The sequence below is a fragment of the Nycticebus coucang genome, chromosome 14 (assembly GCF_027406575.1).
Source record: "Nycticebus coucang isolate mNycCou1 chromosome 14, mNycCou1.pri, whole genome shotgun sequence".
NCBI classification, from domain to species: Eukaryota; Metazoa; Chordata; class Mammalia; order Primates; family Lorisidae; genus Nycticebus; species Nycticebus coucang.
The window spans coordinates 67,175,966-67,191,523 of record NC_069793.1 but is presented as its reverse complement, the minus strand read 5'-3'; the positions used below and the strand labels follow the sequence as shown (position 1 = coordinate 67,191,523).

The 15,558-nt window shown below is 42.2% G+C and overlaps 2 protein-coding genes and 1 pseudogene across 5 annotated transcripts in view; 1 reads left to right on the top strand and 2 right to left on the bottom strand.

The window, feature by feature from the left end:
- Positions 1 to 3,373, bottom strand: part of PPME1 (protein phosphatase methylesterase 1) — a 76,535-nt gene extending 73,162 nt beyond the window's left edge. Inside the window, exon 1 of the mRNA XM_053560627.1 lies at positions 2,917 to 3,373. Within this exon, the coding sequence (XP_053416602.1) occupies positions 2,917 to 3,017 (101 nt within the window). The 5' untranslated portion in view covers positions 3,018 to 3,373. The remainder of the gene's footprint in view (positions 1 to 2,916) is intronic.
- Positions 3,374 to 3,421: 48 nt separating this feature from the next.
- C2CD3 (C2 domain containing 3 centriole elongation regulator) overlaps positions 3,422 to 15,558 on the top strand; it is a 163,218-nt gene continuing 151,081 nt past the window's right edge. For all 4 annotated transcript variants that reach the window (XM_053560620.1, XM_053560619.1, XM_053560621.1 and 1 more), the window contains exons 1-3: positions 3,422 to 3,696; positions 6,672 to 6,941; positions 13,035 to 13,192. In XM_053560620.1, coding sequence (XP_053416595.1) covers positions 3,642 to 3,696; positions 6,672 to 6,941; positions 13,035 to 13,192 — 483 coding nt within the window. In that variant the 5' untranslated portion in view covers positions 3,422 to 3,641. The remainder of the gene's footprint in view (positions 3,697 to 6,671; positions 6,942 to 13,034; positions 13,193 to 15,558) is intronic.
- Positions 11,521 to 12,206, bottom strand: LOC128565258 (60S ribosomal protein L11-like; annotated as a pseudogene).

The window sequence follows — 15,558 nt, the reverse complement described above, 5'->3', positions numbered from 1 at the left end:
TCACCCAGGGGGCATGTTATACACCCTCACAATGTGCACATTAGGTGAGATCCTGCCTCATGCCCTCCCCTCCTTCTGCCATACGTCCTACCCCTCTCACTTCCCTCTACCCCAGAACTGGACTCTAATAGTGTTTTACTGTTCTTAGGAACATGTAATCATTTTTTTTTTAATTTTTTATTGTTAGGGATTCATTGAGGGTACAATAAGCCAGGTTACACTGATTGCAATTGTTAGGTAAAGTCCCTCTAGGAACATGTAATTATTTATATATTGATTTCATATTAGTATGGAGTACACTGGATATTCATCTTTCCATTCTTGTGATACTTTACTAAGAAGAACGTATTTCATCTCTACCCAGGTAACTGTAAGATGTAACTGTAAAGATGTAAAGTCTCCATCTTTTTAATGGCTGCATAATATTCCATGGTATGTATACCACAGTTTGTTGATCCATTTATGGGTTGATGGGCACTTAGGTTGCTTCCACGATTTGGCAATTATGAATTGGGCTGCAATAGTTTTTCTATAGATATGGGGGTCTTGCTCTTGCCAGGCTGGTCTTGAACTCCTAAACTCAGGGGATCCATCTGCCTCAGCCTCCCAAAGTGCTAGGATTACAGGCATGAGCCACTGCGCCTTGCCTCATAGTATTTACTTTAGTGGCTCACACCTGTAATCCTAGCACTCCAGGAGACCAAAAAGGGAGGATCCCTGGAGTTCAGGAGTTTGAGACCAGCCTGAGCAAGAGGAAGAGCAAGAGCTAGTCTCTACTTGCTAGTAACACCTTATTGGCAAGGTGTTATGGCAGGTGCCTGTTGTCCCAGCTACTTGAGAGGCTGAGGCAGGAGGATGACTTAAAACCAGTAGTTGGAACTTGATGTGAGCTTAGCTGATGCCACAGCACTCTAGCCTGGCACCTCAACTGGTGCCAAAAACTAAAAAAGTAAAGGGCGGCACCTGTGGCTCAGTGGGTAGGATGCCAGCCCCATATATGGAGGGTGGCAGGTTCAAACCTGGCCCTGGCCAGTTAAAACAGCAGTGGCAACTACAACAAAAATAGCCAGGGGTTGTGGCAGGTGCCTGTAGTCCCAACAACTCAGGAGGCTGAGGCAAGAGAATCACCCTAGCCCAGGAGCTGGAGGTTGCTGTAAGCTGTGACACCACAGCACTCTACCAAGGGCAACAAAGTGAGACTCTGTCTCTAGAAAAAAAAAAAAACTAAACTAAATAAGTAAAAATAAAAATGTAATTGCTATTACTGCCTTATCCAGCAATACTTTGGAACTAAAAAGTCTAATTTGAAAAACTGAATTATGGAAACAAAAAATAAAAGAAAATCACAAACTCTGAATATACAAACACACCTAAATAAGATTTAGTGAAATTGAAGTCAAGAGATCATGAAAATTAGTTGAAAAAGTAAGTCGCACAAGAGACAGTCCCAACTTGAGAGTGAGACATAGATAAGGGAATGGAAGACGTAGATAAGGGAGAGGAAGAGGAAAGAAGTGTGAAAAAAGCAAGAGACAGCAGGAGAAAGAAAAGATGTTTTGAAATTGGTGAGGTGAAACTTCATAGAACAAGACTGAGGAAAACAGACTAAATCCTAAGAGTATTTGCAAACGAGGAACAATACACACCACAGGCTGGGCGTGGTGGCTCACACCTGTAATCCTAGCACTCTGGGAGGCCGAGGCAGGTGGATTACTTGAGTTCATAGGTTTGAGACCAGCCTGAGTAAACTCGAGAAACCGTCTCCACTAAAAATAGAAAACTGAAGCAAGAGGATCTCTTCAGCCCAAGAGATCTCTTCAACATCCAACTGGGGGTTGCTGTGAGCTATGACGCCACAGAACTCTACCAAGGGCGACAGCTTAAGACTCTGTCTCGAAAGAAAAAAAAGATACCTGCCACAAATTAAGTACTTCCACAAGCCATTCAACGACCTGAAATTCCAAAGCCTACCTCTTCATAGCTCTCCTCCCTTTCCAGTAAACTGCTTCTCTCCCACCCCAAACATTTTAAATGGCTACTCCCAAAGCTTTACTAATTTTTAGTCTTACATTATTAGTACACAGCTTTCCTCCCACATACCTACCCAGCCAAATTAAAGTCACCAAACCTTCCTGTTTATGCCAAACCCTATCTCTAGTCATTTGCCCATGCTCACTCTCTAAACCCCTAAGCCCTCTCCTTCCTCACTCTTTCCCTTATTCCCCCCAGCTTCTCAGCACATTCCTCTTACCCTTAACAGTCTTCCTGACTGTATTCTCCACCTTTCCTTCTGGGTATCCCCCAAGCTTTCTCAGTTCTCCCTTCTCTCCTTCAATCTGTCTCTTTTACCTCTAGGAGCTCTCTCCAGAACCTTCTGCTCCCTAGTTCTCTTTCCTATCAACCTTGCCTCAGCTATTGTACTCACCTCAACTTTTCTAATACGTGGCTCTCACAGTCTCCTCATTTCTTCCAAATCTTTTCTGAATTATTCCCCCAATTCCTCCCAACTTTCCTTTCAGTCATTCCCCCAATTCCTCCCAACTTTCCTTTCAGTCATTCCCCCACGCTCCTCAGCCCTCCCTGGCAGATCCCCCCACACACACCTACTCCCTCTCCCCAAACCTTCTGCACCCCCTCTCCCGGAGGTGACTCCCACACCCCTTATTTTAGTTTCTCAGCTTCCCCAATCTTTGCCTCATCCCTTCTCCCTTTAACAATGTTATTCGTCCTGTAATTTCCATTGACTTGGCGCCTCCTCATCCCCAAATCCGCCGTCTACCACATCTAACCATCTCCAGGCCGCCGTCAACGTTTTCTCCTATCACAGCCCCTTCGCGTGTCTCTCCACACGCCCAGGGAACCATTCTCCAGTGGCAGGGGCCTGGCCTCCAGAGAGAAGGGGTACAGGTCACGTACCCCATTCGCATCTTGGCTCCGCTCTGACTGCCCCCGCTGCCGGGAAGAGGAGGGCGAGAAGGCAGGCGACCGAGGTGCATGCTCTTTTCGAGGGCCGACATCAAGGGTAGGCCTCGCGTAACCAAATAGTAGCCGAAGCTTCGTCCTACGCTAAGCGCGGCCCAACAGGTCACAGCTCGCTCCCTAACAGACGTCCGATCGCCTTTGGACTGCACCCAGCCACCGGCAGCACCGCCTACCGCCCACCGGCTCCGTAAACTCCACCCCGTCGCCTCAGCGCGGCCACCGGAAGTGCGCAACAGCTCTGCCACAAAGGAAGCCGGGTAACGGAGTCCGCGAACCCCGCAGACTCCCAGCGGAGAACCCTGACGACCCTCGCCGGAAAGAGGAGTGCTCCTAAAGGCAATGCACCTTGGGCAATGAAGTCCTCAACAGGCGTATCCCTTTGCGCTTGCGCAGCTGCTGAAGCCCCCGTTCAACCCCGCAGAGGTAGTGTAGCAAAGCATCTTGGGTGTTGTAGTTTATTGGCGGGAAAGCGTCTTGGCGCCTTCCCTTCGGATTACTTCCCAGGGACTGTTAGAGGAAGAGTAGCTTTTCCTGCCTCCCAGGCTGCCCAGCGGCGCCGGTTGCCGAGGAACGCAGGCGCTGAAGGAAGGGATGGCGGGAGGATATGGCTCAGGTGCTGTGACTGGAGTCCAGCTGGTGAAGAACGGTTCTGGCTCGTCATGAAACAACGAAAAGGACAGGGTCCTGGGGGCGGCCGAGGGCGCAAGAAGAGAGGTAACTTGAGCGATCAGCAAAGCGTAGTAGGTGCAAAAGGGGAGCGGGATGTAAGGAATTTTAGGGAGACCCCCAACCGGCTAGTAAAAATAGAAAGAAAAGGGACGGAAAAGGGAAATAACCAGGAAGGTTAAGAGGAAGGGCTGTTGGACTCCAAAAAGTTGAAAGAAAATAGGGGTTGGAGTAGGGAACACAGAGGGATGTGGGTTAGGGCCAAGACAATTGTAGAGGAGAACAAAAAAAAAAAATAGTATTTTTAATAACAAAGTTAAACGTGTGTGTTTGTGCAGCTTTGGAGGTCCGAGGTCCACAGGGGGCATGAGGAAACTTAAATTGGAGACGGGATTACCTTAATGATCCTGATAGGCAAGAATCACATTTTACACTGTACTGAATCCCCGAGAACTACCACAAAGCAAAATATTAGTTGAATGAATGAAGCATGAAGAGCTATTAGTAGAAGTTGGAAAAGGTAGTTGTGGAGTATAGAGAGGGGGAAAGAGTGAGGAATGACAGGGGTGTAATAGGGTTGGAATTGGGGTAAGGGCATGAGGATATTCTGAGGGACCTGAGATGATGGAAGGGTATGTAGGAGCAAGAGGACCTCAGGTTGGTTGCTCAAAGAAAAAAAGCTCTCCCAAAGAGTAGGGAATATTTGCTGCAGTGGGAACAGTCACCCTAGGAAGCCAGGGAAGTTCAGGAAACTGGAAATTGGATCTTTATGAGGCTACCTCCAAGAAAAAAAAAAAAAAAGGACGTCGAGTGACCTTGCCTGTTTACATTATGGGCATTATCGTGAGGAAAGAGGTATTGGGAACAGTGTACTACATTAGGCCATTGGGTTGAGGACTGAAGCTCCAGTTTGGGAATGAATCTTATCCAAGCTATTTAAAGATTACTAAGGCATTTCTGAGGATGTGACTTTCCTGCTAGGAATGAAGGGAGAATCTGAAAGTGAAGCATAAGGAGTTCAGTATTTGTGCTCCCTATGTCAGACCAGTCAAGCATATGTGGTTCATAGGGAGAAAGTCAAAGTAGAAATAATGTAACATAGTAAAGAATGTACTTTTTGCTATACCACGTGCCATGCAGTGATGCTCATGTAGTCAACTGTGTATAATTTTTATGTTGAAACCATCCATAAAGATTATGAAGAGTCTTTTCTCAACTATAGAGAGCAGAAAGGGTGTTTGCCTTAGAAGTCAAAAGAATTAGTTGTACAGGTTCCTGATCTGAGAGATTCTAGTATATTTTCTTCTTGCGAGGCATGACAAGTTCCCAAAGGAAAAGGTGGAGGAAAGAAAGGTGTATATACTATCAGAATGGTTTCTTAAATTTCCTCACCAATGTCTTGATGAAAAGGTACTGTGAATGGAAGATAAGAGGGGTCATTAAAGAAAATGTTGTAGAAAGTCATGATTAATTGCTTTGTTTACATATATATATATATTTTGAGACAGCATCTCACTGTGTCACCCTCGGTAGAGTGCCATCATGTCAGCTTACAGCAACCTCCAGCTGTTGGGCTTAAACTGTTCTCTTGCCTCAGCCTCCCAAGTAGCTGGGACTACAGGCGCCTGCCACAATGCCCTACTATTTTTTGGTTGTAATTGTCATTGTTGTTTGGCAGACCCCAAGCTGGGTTCGAACCCACCAGCTCCGGTCGGTGTATGTGACTGGCACCCTAGCCGCTGAGCTACAGAGGCTGAGCCTTGTTTACATTTTTATCATCTTTCTGGAATGAACCATATATTAAAGGCAATAAACATTACAAACCCAGCACTGTGCTAAAAAATTGCAGTAGAATCTGAACGTGACAGTTTCTTTTCTCATTGACTCCGTGATCTTGGCAGGAAGGAAAAGACACAGAAATATAAGATTCTCTTCCTTGAAATGTTGAGTTATGTGATAAAGGCTAACTTGTGTGTGAGTTGAGTGTAAGAAGTTGTCGATGTTTTATGTTTAGTGGTGGTTTTAAAATAAGAGAGGTGAAGATAAGATGTCTTAAAATGGGCCATTGCAATAGTTAAAACAACAGTACTTAGAAAAATTTCAACTACTTATCTACTTGTATTATTATATATGTATTTTTCAAATAGTATCTCAATTAAAGAAAGTTTATATTAGCTTGTATTTTTTTTTTTTTTTTGAGAGAGGCTCAAGCTTTTCCCCTGGGTAGAGTGTCATGGTGTCATAGCTCACAGCAACCTCTAATTCTTGGGTTCAAGCAATCCTCTTGCCTCAGTTTTTCTATTTTAGTAGAGATGGGGTCTCGAGTTTGCTCAGGGTGGTCTTGAACTTGTGAGCTCAAGCTATCTACTGGTCTTGGCTTCCCAAAGTGCTAGGATTATAGGCGTGAGCCACCTCACCCAGCTCTATTAGCTTGTCTTAATGGTATATTCTGTACTTAGAATAACCTGAATCAACTCTTAAATATACACTGTTGTTTTCTTTTTGTTGTTCTTTTTTCCTAACCACTAGGCTATATAGGAGAAACTCTAAGTACTAATTAGTTACCAGAGTAGCTTACACATAACCAAGTAGGTTATTCTATGGTCTGACACGGTAGTTACTGCTCATGTGTTAGAATAGGTAGAATAAGCCTTCTTGCTAGACTAGACACTAAAGGGTTTTGTTTTCTATATTTATTCTTTTTTTTTTTTTTTTTTTATGAGACAGAGTCTCACTATGTCACCTTGGGTAGAGCGCTGTGGCATCACAGCTCACAGCAACCTCAAACTCTTTGGGCTTAAGCTGCTCTCTTACCTCAGCCTCCCAAGTAGCTAGGACTATAGGCGCCCGCCACAATGCCTGGCTATTTTGTTGTTGTTGTTGCAATTGTCGTTGTTTAGCAGGTCCGGGCTGGCCTTAAACTTGCCAGCCTCGGTGTATTTGGCTGGCGTCCTACTCACTGAGCTTTGGGCACCAAGTCTTTATTCTAAATTTTGACTTAGTGTTCTTGGATTCCTCCACAGGTTTGAGTGACATTTCTCCATCTACAAGCCTGCCGCCTTTAGTGGAAGGCCAGCTACGCTGCTTTCTAAAACTTACTATTAATAAAGTCGTATGGAAGATTACAAAGCCTCCAACTTGTGTACTTGTCCGAGTCAGATGGTGGGGAGAAACATCAGATGGCACCCTCTTTTGTCCCAGAGATGCCTTACAGACTGAACCAAAAGCTGTGAGAACAACTACACGTTATGCTATTCGCTGTGGTCCAAAGCAATTTACCTCTTATTTAACAGGTATGTATTTGTTTTAACATTTCACCTGCAAACCTAATAGGAAGTGGGTGGTTATGTTGTCTGCAGTAGGTGTTATGATGTACCAAGTATCTATGAGCATTGTTAATTATTGAGGTGTCAAAGAGGTTTTATAAAAGAGGTTTTGTTTATACATTTATTGAATGTATACTGCGTGCCAGCAGTTGATATACTATGATACTTCTAATCCTTATAATAATCTTGTAAGATAGATCTTTTCTCTGTTTTGTAAACAATGAAACTTAGGTTCAGAGAGATGAAATGAATACTTTCTAAGGTCACATAGCTGATAAAAGGCAGAACTAGGATTTGAACCCACTTCTGTCTAACATCAAAACTTATGCTGTTTTTACTATACCATGCTTCTTTAGGTAATAACTGTAGTCTTCACTCTGGAGCTTACATTATGCTTGAGAAAAGTAGATACAGGTATAAAATTTACTAATAGAACAAGATAATAAATGCTAAATGCCAAATCAGTGGTTTGGTGAATTAGTATTACAGATGTTCCGAGAAGGAAAGGGTCCTCGTGTAGGGAATCAGAAGCCAAAAAGCCTTCATTTCTGTATAAGGAAAGTTTGTTTTTTCAATACAATCTCACTTTGTTGCCCGTGGTAGAGTGCCATGGTGTAATAGCCGACAGCAATCTCAAACTCTCTGGCTCAAATGATACTCTTGCCTCAGCCTCATGTATAGCTGGGATTACATTGCAGCTCACAGCAACCTCCAACTCCCGGGCCCAAGCGATTCTCCTGCCTCCGCCTCCCAAGTAACTGGGACTACAGGCGCCCGCCATAATGCCTGGCTATTTTTTGATTGCAGTCATTATTGTTTGGCGGGTCTGGGCTGGATTCGAACCACCAGCTCAGGTGTATGTGGCTGTCACCTTAGCGGCTTGAGCCACAGGCACCGAGCCAAGTGGTTATGTTTTAGTAATTTCTTTATGTCCATTTCCTCGTAATTCTGAACAGAAATTAAGGCAAGTGCACAAACAGTAGTTTAAGTACAGAATTTTTTACATAAATTAATGAGAAAATCTTTACATTTTAAATCTTTAAAACTTGAAAGTTAAAATATAGTAGGAGGAATAAGATGAAGTGTCTGGGAAGTACTAGAATGCATACTGCACGGCACATGTCTACAATGGAAATCACATTCACCTCTTTTTCTGGGTAATGGAGTTTGAGGTTCAAAGAGTTAAAAGTTACTGGCTCAGTGCCTGTAGCTCAGCAGCTAGGGCGCCAGCCACATAACACTGGAGCTGGTGGGTTCGAACCTAGCCCAGCCCTGCCAAACAACAATGGCAACTATAACCAAAAAATAGCCAGGCATTGTGGTGGGTGCTATAGTCCCAGCTACTTGGAGGTTGAGGCAAGAGAATCGCTTAAGCCCAGGAGTTGGAGGTTGCTGTGAGCTGTGATGCTGTGGCACTCTACTGAGGGTGACATAGTGAAACTCTGTCTCAAAAAAAAAAAAAAAAAGAATTAAAAGTTACTAACCCAAGGTCACCCTAATACCAGCCCTAAATTCAAAAAGGCTCTTGACTCCCAAGATTATTAATATTTCTGCTGTGCTATTCTGCCTCAGGAATAGAAGGCTTATAGGATTCTGAGATAGACCTCATGTTCTCTTCTTACCTCTTTCTTCCCTTGTCCTTTATTCCTTAGCAGGAAATAGTGACCATGAAAATGTTTGGAGCATGGGAGGATTTGAGTAGAAACTGAGGAAAATACGATAATTCAAGTGAGCCACACCACTTGATTTTTGCCTCTTTTTAATCAGATAGGATTTGGTTAGTAGGAATATGAAAGACAATGGGAGTAGTAATAGTGCTGGACAGGAGATTAATTTCACAGCAAGTGTAGCATAAAGATCAGAAGTCTTTTAGGAATTAAGCCTTTGTCTAAAGCAGTCAATAATGAAGCAGCATGGTATAGTGGACTTTATAATCGCATAGAACTGAGTATTAGCCTAGTTCTGTCAGTTCAAAGCTGGGTGAACTTCAGGAATATTACATGACTTCACTGACCCTGTTTTATCCCCAATTGGAGCGAGAAATACCGGTATTGTAGAGTTGTTGAGAGAATCAATGACCCATGGAAGAGCCTGGCTGTTAGTAAATAGCCAATAAGAGTTGACCCATTTTCCTTATTCTACATGTGTTCATCATTTTATAGTTTACAAAGCGCTTTTGTATCTGTTAAAGCATGTTATTTTCAGATAGCCCCGCAAGTAGGTAAGATAGGAACTATGATATGTTTAAGTAATTTGCCTAAAGTTATATAACAACCATTCAGCATCTGGGAGAAAACTGTGTTGCGTGTTCTTGCAGTAATTCCAATTCCTCCCACAAAAGTGACATAGATATTCTGATGCCTATTTTACAGACAATTATGACTTACACAGATATAGCTTGTGAATATTAGAACCAGGACATAATCATAGGTCTTCTAATTGTAAGTCCTACATGCTTTTCACTATAGTATTGAACAAATGGAAAAATGAACCATTTTCTAATATTTGGTAAGAAAATATTAAGAAATCCGGGCGGCGCCTGTGGCTCAGTGAGTAGGGCGCCGGCCCCATATGCTGAGGGTGGCAGGTTCAAACCCAGCCCCGGCCAAACTGCAACAAAAAAATAGCTGGGCATTGTGACAGGCGCCTGTAGTCCCAGCTACTCGGGAGGCTGAGGCAAGAGAATCACGTAAGCCCAAGAGCTGGAGGTTGCTGTGAGCCGTGTGACGCCACAGCACTCTACCTGAGGGCGGTACAGTGAGACTCTGTCTCTACAAAAAAAAAAAAAAGAAAATATTAAGAAATCATTCTGTCCTGAAATAATCTTAGGTTCTAAATACATACATTATATTTCTCCTGCTGTGAATTTCTCCTGCTCTGACCACAAAAGTATTAGGTCTAAGTGACTAGTTGAAGAATATGGTTAAGGAGTTTGTTTCCATTCCTCTTAGTTCCAAATGCTCACAGTAGCTCAGTGCTCCAGATACACCCCAGGAGTAAGTAAGTAGATACTCCTGGGAGGCACAAACCAATCCTTGTATCTGTGTAAAAGCAGCCTTTTGTCTGATTCAAAACTGGAAATGTTAAGAATGAAAGGTACTGAGATTTGTTGCTTGTATGTTTCAAAGCCTGAGTTCTTGGCAAACACATTTAACAATACTCTTTTAAAGGTATGTTTCTTAAATACTTGATATGCTAAATATTTTTATTCAGTGTATTGTTTTTCCTCACTGCAAGATATTTTTCCTCGCTTAATCTCTGTTGTTCTTTTGATCTTGAATTCACACTGCCCTTGCTTCTAGAATGCTATGGTAAGTGACTGGTTCATTAAAATTAATTTTTTTTTGAGACAGTCTCATTTTGTGTTGCTCAGACTTCAGTGCCATGGCATTAGCCACACTTACAGCAACCTCAAACTCTGGGTTCAGGTGATCCTTCTGCCTTAGCCTCCCAAGTAGCTGGGACTATAGGAATGAACAACCATGCCTGGCTAATTTTTTTCCATTTTTAGTAGAGACAGTGTCTCAGTCTTGCTCATGCTGATCTTGAACTCCTGAGCTCAAGCCATCCTCCCACCTTTGGCATCACAGAGTACATTTGGCCACCATACATGGCCTAAAATAATTTTTTTTTTTTTATCCCAGGGTCTCAAGGCTGGTTCAATATACGTAAATCTATAAGTATAATTCAGCACATAAACAAATTAAAAAACAAAGACCATATGATTCTCTCAATTGATGCAGAAAAAGCCTTTGATAATATCCAGCATCCCTTCATGATCAGAACACTTAAGAAAATTGGTATAGAAGGGACATTTCTTTTTTTTTTTTTTTATTGTTGGGGATTCATTGAGGGTACAATAAGCCAGGTTACACTGAGAAGGGACATTTCTTAAACTGATAGAAGCCATCTACAGCAAACCCACAGGCAATATCATATTGAATGGAGTCAAACTGAAATCATTTCTACTCAGATCAGGAACCAGACAAGGCTGCCCATTGTCTCCACTGCTCTTTAACATTGTAATGGAAGTTTTAGCCATTGCAATTAGGGAAGAAAAGGCAATCAAGGGTATCCATATAGGTTCAGAAGAGATCAAACTTAAGCTCTTCGCAGATGATATGACTGTAAATCTGGAAAATACCAGGGATTCTACTACAAAACTCTTAGAAGTGATCAAGGAATACAGCAAGGTCTCAGGTTACAAAATCAACATTCATAAATTGGTAGCCTTTATATATACCAACAATAGTCAAGCTGAAAAAACAGTTTAGGACTCTATTCCATTCACAGTAGTGCCAAAGAAGATGAAATACTTGGGAGTTTATTCAACAAAGGACATGAAAGGTCTCCATAAAGAGAACTATGAAACTCCAAGAAAAGAAACAGCTGAAAACGTTAACAAATGGAAAAACATACCATGCTCATGGCTGGGAAGAACCAACATTGTCAAAATGTCCATACTGATGTTTGTTTTATTTGGCTTTTTTGTTTGTTTTTTTCCCCTGAAAACACTTTTATTGGCCTTTTGGATAGAAGCAGGAATTTACTTGCTGGGAGGAATGGTCCCCTCATCCCTGGATCCCTGGAACCAGCGCATAGCGCCCTCTTTGCTGACTCTGTGCTTGGCCTCAGTGCATCCTGCCCTGCCCTTCAGTGTGCGATGCTGAAGCCCGGCCTTCCCAGCACCCTGCAGAAGTTTGGGCCATAGGACTGGGTCATATTTGATACCCAGGCTGATGTGCAACTGAATCCCAAAACCAAAGTTTCCAGCATCTAAGAAGTTATTTTTTTCTTAATTCATGCTCTCACACTATAGGCCTTTGTCCAGGATTTCTTTTGCCTTGGCCCCTCTGACTGTGCAGTGGACCACAGTCTTCCCATTTCTCCCACTGCCAAAGGGTCTGCCAGAGTCTCTGGCTTTGGAAAACACAGGGGCCTGGCCTGCAAGCTGCTCCAACACCCTGGCTGCCAATGTCAGTCTGTCTCCACGTCCCCCACACAGATGTTGAAGCAGAGCTTGTGGGCGCGAGGTTCCTGCGTGGCGTCCTCCTTTTCACCTTGGTCACTGATCTGTGGTCCATGGATTCATTCTTGAAATCCCCAAAACCAAGGACCTACATCAACACAGAGTTCCGCCAAGCCACAAAGGCCATCCTCAAGCAAGCAGCCTCCTCTCCCTGAAGCTGAGGGTTTTTCTGTGCTCCTGCTTCCTTGCACCTTGCACACCATCCCGTGAGCTGCTAAGAATGAAAGGTAGGAAACACCCAGCAGAGACACAGAGGGAATAGGCCTGGAGGGCCCGTGCGCTACTCCACACCAGACAGAAGAGCAAAGAGGGATTCATGCTTTTGTGGCAGGAAGGCTCATTTTCAAATAATTTTTTTTTTTAAGAGATAGAGTCTCACTCTGTCGCCCTTGGTAGAGTGCTGTGGCATCACAGCTCACAGCAACCTCAAACTCTTGAGCTTAAGCATTCCCTTGCCTCAGCCTCCCAAGTAGCTGGGACTACAGGCAGCTGTCACAACACCCAGCTATTTTTTGGTTGCAGTTGTCATTGTAGTTTAGCAGGCCTGGGCCGGGCTTGAACCTGCCAGCCTTCTGCATATGTGGCCAGCACCCTACTCACTGAGCTATGGCACTGAGCTACTAAAATAATTTTTTTTTTAATTAAAAAATTTAAAGGCTCTGCGCCCATAGCACAGTGGTTATGGCACCAGCCACATACACCGAGGGTAGTGGGTTCAAACCCGGCCCGGACAAGCTAAAACAACAATGAGAACTGCAACCTAAAAATAGCCAGACGTTGTGACGGGCACTTGTAGTCCTAGCTACTTGGGAGGCTAAGGCAAGAGAATTGCTTAAGCCCAAGATTTTGAGGTTGCTCTGAGCTGTGACACCATAGCACTCTACTAAGGGCAACATAGTGAGACTCTGTCTCAAAAAGACTAAATAAATAAATAAATGAAAAAAAATTTCAGTGTATACCCCTCTGCCTACTTCCAATAATATAAAAATAAATTTTAAAAATATGAATATGTTATAATTGTTTCTGATTAGATATGGCTGTTCTGGTGCTGGAAGTAATCACCAAACTTGATCATCTTCCAATTGGTAGAGCTCAGATCACCGGACTAGCTCAGCTTTCTCCAACCCATCAAATCAATGGACTTTTTACCATTGTTTCGCCAACATCTAAGAAACTTGGAGAACTCCAGGTAAAAAGAAATATATTTTTTAATTCATTGCTATTTAGAATAAAACTTTTGAGGTAGAAGTAATTGAATCTGTTTGTAGAATGAATAGATAACATGACTCCCATACATCATGCTGATTCTTACCTCATGCCTTTGCTCATATTTTTACCCAGAGACCTACCTTTGTTTCTCACTTACCCAAATCCATTTAGTGCTTTGCAGCCCATCTCAAGTTCCAAGAGTGCTTCACACTTCCTACTGTATTCATTCTTTCTACCCTCTTTATTAAACTCATAAAAGCATAAACTGCATAATCATTTTCAGTTAAAATCCTACATAGTCTCCAAGATTGTTTATTAATAGGCTGCCTTTAATTCCTCTTCCCTTTAATTCCTAGATTCCCTTAGTGGTAAGCCTTTTGTACTCTACTTTCTTTGTTTTTTCCACAGCTCCTAATATAATGCTGAGCAGTAATTGTTTCGCTCTTGTAAGTGGTGTCTTTGATGTATTCATTGATTAAGCTTTCTCTTTTGGTTTTATTTTTAATTGTCACATAATAATTGTACATATTTTTAAAAGCACAGTGGAATGTTTCAATACATGTATGTTAATACAGGGTATTTGCTAAGTAGGAAAAATTAGTAAACTCATTATATTATAGTTTATATTTTTTGCATTTATATATCTACATGTAGATAAATATTTTGTGAATGTCATAGTGAATATTTTGTAAATAATGGTATTTTTAGCTACAATTGTCGGCTTTCCCTATGTATATATGTATGTGTGGTGACCTGTAGGATACCCTGTACCTTGTATAATAATCAAATCAAGGTAATTCACATAGACGTCATCTTAAACATTTGTCATTTCTTTATAGTGAGAACATTCAAAATCCTCTTGTGGCAGTTTTGAAATATATAATTCATTGTTTTAACTATATTTACCCTATTGTGCAATAGAACACCAGGTCTTATCCCTCCTATCTAACTGTAAGGTAGTACCCATGGCCAGCCTCTCCCCCTTTTACTCACTACCTTCCCCAACTTCTGTTAACCACTATTCTACTCTCTATTTCTTTACATTCCAGTTAGGAGAGAGATCATGTGGTATTTGTCCTCTGTGCCTGGTTTTGTTCACTTAACATAATGTCCCCAGGCATCCATCCATGTAGTTGCAAAACTCAGGATTTCATTCATTTTTTATGGTAAATAGCATTCCATTGTGTATATATACCTTTTTTAACCTCTTCATTCATTGATAGATACTTAGGCTGATTCCAAATCTTGGCTATTATGAATAGTGCTGTGATAAACAGTATAGATCTCTCATTGACATACTGATTTCATTTCCTCTACATATACAGTTATGCATTACTTTTTTTTTTTTTTTTTGTGAGACAGAGTGTTAACTATGTTGCCCTTGGTAGAGTGCTGTGGCATCACAGCTCACAGCAACCTCGAACTCTTGGGTTTAAGCTATTCTCTTGCCTCAGCCTCCCAAGTAAATGGGATTCCAGGCGCCCACCACAATGCCCAGCTATTTTTTGGCTGTAGTTGTTTGGCAGGCCTGGGCTGAGTTCAAACCTGCCACCTCTGGTGTATGTGGTGGTGCCCTAGATTCTGAGCTACAAGCATCAAGCCACTTATACATAACTTAATAATGGGGACATGTCCTGAGAAATGTGTCATTAGGCAATTTCATATTTCTATAAACAGTGTGTACTTACAGGAACTTAAATGGGATAGCCTACTGTATACCTAGTCTATGTGGTATACTGTTGTTTCTAGGCTACATAATCTGTTTAGCATATTACCATACTGGTTACAGTAGGCATTTATAACACAATAGTATTTGTGTATCTAAACTTTGAAAAAGTGTGGTAAAAATAATGGTATAAAAGATAAAAATTGCTATAGAAGGCACTTACCATGAATGGAGCTTGCAGGACTAGAAGTGGCTCTGGGTTAGTCAATGAGTGGTGAATGAATGTGAAAGCCTAGGACATTACTGTATGCTACTATAGATTTTATAAACATTGTACACTTGGTTATACTAAATTTATTAAAAGTATTTTTAATAGGCTCGGTGCCTGTAGCTCATGAGTAGGGTGCCGGCCACATACACTGAGGCTGGCAGGTTTGAGCCGAGCCTGGGCCTGCTAAATAACAGTGACAACTGTAAACGAAAAATAACTGGGTGTTGTGGCAGGCGCCTGTAGTCCCAGCTAATCAGGAGGCTGAGGCAAGAGAATTAGTTTAAGCCTAAGAGTTTGAGGTTGCTGTGAGCTATGATGTCCTGGTTCTCTACTGAGGGTGACATAGTGAGACTCTGTCTCAAAAATAAAAAAGAGGGCGGCGCCTGTGGCTCAGTGAGTAGGGTGCCGG